The sequence below is a fragment of the Nannospalax galili genome, unplaced genomic scaffold (genome assembly GCF_000622305.1).
Source record: "Nannospalax galili isolate Female #2095 unplaced genomic scaffold, S.galili_v1.0 scaffold473, whole genome shotgun sequence".
Classification (NCBI taxonomy): Eukaryota; Metazoa; Chordata; class Mammalia; order Rodentia; family Spalacidae; genus Nannospalax; species Nannospalax galili.
The window spans coordinates 2,532,890-2,538,472 of NW_008334092.1; the positions used below are offsets into that span (position 1 = coordinate 2,532,890).

At 48.2% G+C, this 5,583-nt stretch overlaps 1 protein-coding gene across 1 annotated transcript in view; it reads right to left on the reverse strand.

The window, feature by feature from the left end:
- Window positions 1-503: 503 nt before the first annotated feature.
- The window catches only part of Smim12 (small integral membrane protein 12), a 13,870-nt gene continuing 8,790 nt past the window's right edge, over window positions 504-5,583 (reverse strand). Inside the window, exon 2 of the mRNA XM_008829233.3 lies at window positions 504-1,442. Within this exon, the coding sequence (XP_008827455.1) occupies window positions 1,159-1,437 (279 nt within the window). The 5' untranslated portion in view covers window positions 1,438-1,442 and the 3' untranslated portion in view covers window positions 504-1,158. The remainder of the gene's footprint in view (window positions 1,443-5,583) is intronic.

Below are 5,583 nucleotides of genomic sequence, written 5' to 3' on the forward strand. Positions count from 1 at the left end.
AGCACTGGGCCCGCCTAGTTGACCTTTTCTCATTCCTGCCAATTTTCTTTAATGTGCAAGTATTTTCTTCTTTCCTTTTTTTTTTTTTTTGGTCTTTTTGAGACAGGGTCTCCCTGTAGCCCCAGCTGGCCTGGAACTCACTATGTAGACCAGGCTGACCTTGAACTCAGAGATCCACCTGTCTCTGTCCCTGCGCGCACGCACACACACACACACATACACACACACCTGTGCTAGGACTAAAGGCATGTGCCACCCACCACACCCAGCCCTAATGTGCAAATATTTCTTATTGTATGTTAGAGATTTAGACTTCGGAGCTGCTGTGGCCACCTGCTACCATGATGGCAAGGACTCTTCAGAATTTGCCTCCAGGAGTCTCAGCCACTGCTCCAGAAAACCGAGCTTCCAGTTTCCTGGGAAGTCCTCAAACACGACTGATGTCATAGTCCCAAATGCCTGCACTAACTCCAGGTGCCATCTGGAAGATAGGATTCCATCAATAATGTTCTTGGGTGCCACTTTAATTGAGGTTTTTGCTACACACTGAGGAGGGGTGGAAGATGGTGATCATTTATTTCCAGGCAAATTCACCAGGCATACGCCCCTCCTGTCCTAAGGTGAACAGCCTGAGCGCCCCTCAACATAAACATGCTTTCTTTCTCCCTGGAAATCCCATTCCTGAGCTGAAAAGGGAAAGAAGAAGCATGTACAATAGGGCAAATTAGCCAAGGGAGCCAGGGAGATTTCCGAATTCTTCCCAGCACCAACTGGAACCAGACATGAAGGTGCCCCTCCTAAGGCAAGTCCTAAGGCAAGACCCAAATCCCAACCACTCCCAGTTGAGGCCACAATGCCACTCTAGGGAGCCTGAGAGCCAATGCTCTTCCACAGTGCTCCTCCCTACAATGCTCCCACTCAGAAGCCCGCAGTCATGGAAGGAACTCACTCAACAGACACAGCCTTCCTCTTTGTTGGGCCCTCAGCTGCTGCTGCTTCTGCCCGGCTGTAAAGAAGCAGCCAGTATATGTGTGGATGGGGGGTGCAGGAGGGGCCTGAGTAAGCAGTGAAACAAATCAGATGTCTGTTCTGGGGCTGGGTTGACATGGTGGCAGGAGAGGTCATGGCCCTGTGGACTACAGGGACCTGGATCCTCCATTAATTCTTCTCTGGACGGTTTCTGTTCAGGACTGCTTTCGGGGCAAATTCCAGCTTGTCCTTAAGGCTCACCACCTGAGTGTGGTCCTTGCCTAGCAGCTCATTCAGCTTGCGGTCCTCGCGGCGCTCTGAGATGCTCTTTTCCTCCTCCACAGGCTGTGGATCCTTTCCCCTAATGAACCATTCCAAGTGGTAGCCCACAGCCCCAACCACAAAGGCCACAGGAAAGGTGACATAGGGGGCATAGGTCCGCACCATGGTCCAAAGTACAGGCCACATGACATCTGCAAAGGAGCACAGGGAGCATTAGGAGAAATGAGCAAATGTGCAGAGTCTACAGGGCACGCTACTCACCGGGTAGCCTGGCACAATTAACTGAGCAGTCACCCCATGCAGAGTAGTCAGCAGGTACTACGCTTACTGCAACGGTGGGGTCCCTGAAATGCTCTAGGGAATCGTGAAAGATTCACTGTTAAGGAAGGAGGGGAAGACTCACCATGAACTATGCTCGACCCCTGTGCTCCAGTGCTCCCATAGGGACTGCCAAGCCTTACCTAATGGAGCTCCACTGATCTCAGGTGGTCTTCCAGTTTGTCAACATTTGAGGAAGGGAAAAGAAGTCTTTCTCTGCTCTATGAAACTTCCCCATGTACACGTACAATCCCACTGTGAATTAGGGGTCTTTGACACTAACCTATAGTTAACATATCTACTGGTCAAACCTTTCAAAATACACTGTCTTCAACCACACTCAAGTCCTCACATTTGAGCAGTAAGCTCCTGAAAATACCGCAGACTAATACAGTACTCTCGGTGGCCTAGAACCCTAATACTTGAAAAATCTCTGTGAAAAATACTGTAAAACAAAAGCAACAACAAAAAAAGTGGAACTGCCGCAGGGCCTCCTGCAATGAAGTAAGGCAACAGCAAAGTAATACAAAAACACACTCACTTGAATGGCCATTTAGTCACAAATGGTCACCATTATTAAATTACCATCTATACCATGATTTGATTATTGTTATAAAAGATCATTCACAATGAATGTAATAATGCTGGCTACCGTTTACCAAGCACTTGACAAGCTGGGCCTTGGGCTAAGCACCTTATATACACCTCTCCTTTAATCCTCACACTTACTCCTTAGGCATTAGCATTAAGTCACTTGTCCTAAAGTCTCAATCAAAAACTCCTCCTTTGCGCTCCTACTTCTCCAGCACTGCCACCCCTGGTCTAGAGCTAACAATCCAAACCTTATGGAGGATAAGGTGACTCTCTGTTTCCAATTATCTTCAGAAGAATCCAAATGTTTTGTGGACCTAGGACTATAAGCGTACCGTCACAGGTGGGGTGGAGAACTTCAGCAGCTTCAAGATTCTCTTCCTGGTCTTTTGTTTTAGCACCAGGCCTGATGCAGTACAATATACAGCTGAGACATCACCTGACCCTCACAACACCTCTATGATGTAGGAATTATTTGCCCAGAGGTTTGGCTCACAGACACTGTTAGTTGGCTGAGATCACTAGATATAACAGACTCACTTTTGTTTTGTGTGTTTGTTTTGTTGAGACAGGATCTCTCTGTAACCCCAGCTGGCCTGAAACTCTGTGTAGTCCAGGCTGGCCTTGATCACACAGAGATCCACCTGCCTCTGTCTCCCAAGTGCTGGATTAAAATCCTGCACCACCACACCTGGTCTTGGTTTTGTTTTTTTAACAACTTTGTAGTGTGTTTTTTTTTTTTTTCAAAGATTCGTTTACTTTTATTTTCTATGCATATGACTGTTTTGCCTGAATGTATATATGTGTACCATGTATGGCACCTGGTGCCTGACCAGAAGAGGATGTCAGATTCCCTGACCCTGGAGTTACAGATGATTGTCAGCCACCATGTGGGTGCTGGGAACTGAACTCTGGTCTTCTGCAAGAGCAGTAAGTGTTCTTAACTGCTAAGCCATTTTTCCAGACCCAGACCCACTGATAAGAGGTCAGACTTCTTGAACTTGAAAGCCTGGGCTTTTTCTAGCAGAAAGAACACTCTGCACATGTGTGCATGACTACTGTTCAAACCCTGACATGAGGAAAGCCTCTTGCAGCTTCTCCCCATTAGCTCAGCATTTCAGTACTTTGAAAGGCTTCCTTTCTTGAACACACTAGGCTTATACACAGAGATCTGTGAAATCCTAAGATGTACATGGTCAAGAGGAACCCTGAAGAACTCCAAACTCAATACTTCTCCACTCTATTTTTACTTTTTTATTGGGAGAAGGTTTGAGACAGGGTCTCACTATGTAGCCCTGGCCTAGAACTCGCTATGTAGACCTGTGTGCTGGATAGCTTTAGTGTCAACTTGCCACACCTGGGTTGAGGGAGCCTCAGTTGGAGACTTGCTTCCATTGAACTGGCCTGTGGCCATGTCTATGGGGTATTTTGATTGTTGTATGATGTGGGAGGGCCCAGCCCTCACTGTGGGTAGTGTCACCCCTGAGCAGGTGGGCCTGTGTTGTATAAGAAAGCAGGCTGAGCAGGGGCCAGGGGAGCAGCTCACCAGTAAGCAGCATTCCTCCAGGGCCTATGCTTCAGCTCCTGCCTCCGGGTTCCTGCCCTGAGTTCCTACCTTGGGCTCCCTGATGAACTGTGCCCCGGGAGATGTAAGACAAATAAACCCTTTCCTCTCCAAGTTGGTATTGGTCAGAGTATTTTGTCACAGCAATGGAGAAACAAACTAGGACAACCGGACTAGCCTGGAACTCATACAGATTCACCTTCCTCTGCCTCCCGAGTGCAGGACTAAAGGTATGTGACACCATGCCCAGCATATTTTCTACTTTCTAAACAAGCGTTTTTTTTTGGGGGGGGGGGTATTTGGTATGTATGTGTGTCTTTTGTTTCGTTGTTGTTTTGTTTTGAGACAGCATCTCATGTAGCCCAGCCTGGCCTCAAACTCACTATGTAGTTGAAGATGACTTTGAACTCTTGATCCTCCTGTTTCCACTTCCCAAGTGCTACCATTACAGGTACACATGCCACCATGCCTGGTATACTTTCCTAAATAGCAACCCTCCATTCAATTTTCCAATTTGTCTTAAAGCATATGGAGCACAAAAGGTGGGCTTGGTGGTGTACGCCTTTAGTTCCAGCACCGGGGAAGCAGAGGCAGGTAGATCTCTGTGAGTTCAAGGCCAGCCTGGTGTACATAGTGAGTCCCAGCTGGGGCTACAGGGAGACCCTGTCTCCAAAAGACCAAAAAAAAAAAAAAAAAAAAGCATATCGAGCACAAGTCTATGGTTAACATTTTCTCACACAAAAAGCACAAATTCTCCCACTCTCACATTCCAGTCATTTCCAGATAAGTCAATTCATCCATTTATCCAACACGACCACCTTCTCTATGGCAGGCACTCCAGGAGGCCAAGGACCAAAGGTGTCTGGGCTACCCTATGTCCTATCCCTACTCCCACCTCCATCCTCCCTGGCAAAGAGCTGAAAAAAAGTTTGTTAAATCAATGAATTAGGCAGCTCAAGTGCCCAGCTACTGCAAAAATCCACCCATTCTCAAGTGGGGGCAGACAGACAGACAGACAGACAGACACACACACACAGAGATCCTAGCAGACACCCTGAGAGGGTGGGCTCCGACCTCATCATTGTAGCAGCTGTGATCTCAGAAGACCACCAGAGAGTGCCAGGTTCTGGCTTCCTTCTGGCATCGGGGGCAGACAGACAGACAGACAGACAGACACACACAGAGATCCTAGCAGACACCCTGAGAGGGTGGGCTCCGACCTCATCATTGTAGCAGCTGTGATCTCAGAAGACCACCAGAGAGTGCCAGGTTCTGGCTTCCTTCTGGCATAGGGGCTGAGAAGGCAGGGGACTGCCTGAGAGCACCTGGATCCTGCCTCCACGTGGTGGTGAGCTTCCCCTAATTGCACCACATCCATCCCCCTACCTAGGATTTCCTGAGGCCCCTCCCAAGGCCTCAGGGCAGACTTGGCTTTGGTAGGCTAAGGCTGAGATCCTAGAAGACAGCCTGAGAGGTTGGGCTCCGACCTCCATCAGTGTAGTGGCTGTGATCTTGGCAGACCACCAGAGAGTGCCGGGTTCTGGCCTCCCTCTGGTATAGGGGCTGAGAATGCAGGCGCTTGCCTGAGAGCACTCGGATCCTGCCTGCACATGGTGGGGTCCAAACCTTAGGAAGAGTGTACCTGACTAGAACCTGACTGGAGCTTCTGTGGGTGCTCCTGAATAGCTGACCTGAAGCCATCAGTTCCCTCCAAAATAAAACCTGAGAGAACCTGAACCCTGTACCAACCAGCTTTACATAACCAATAAGGAAAGGACCTAGGCACCCCAATAATACAAACAGAATCATATTTCAACTTAATTCTCATATCAGAATCATAAACAACAAAAGAAATTCAC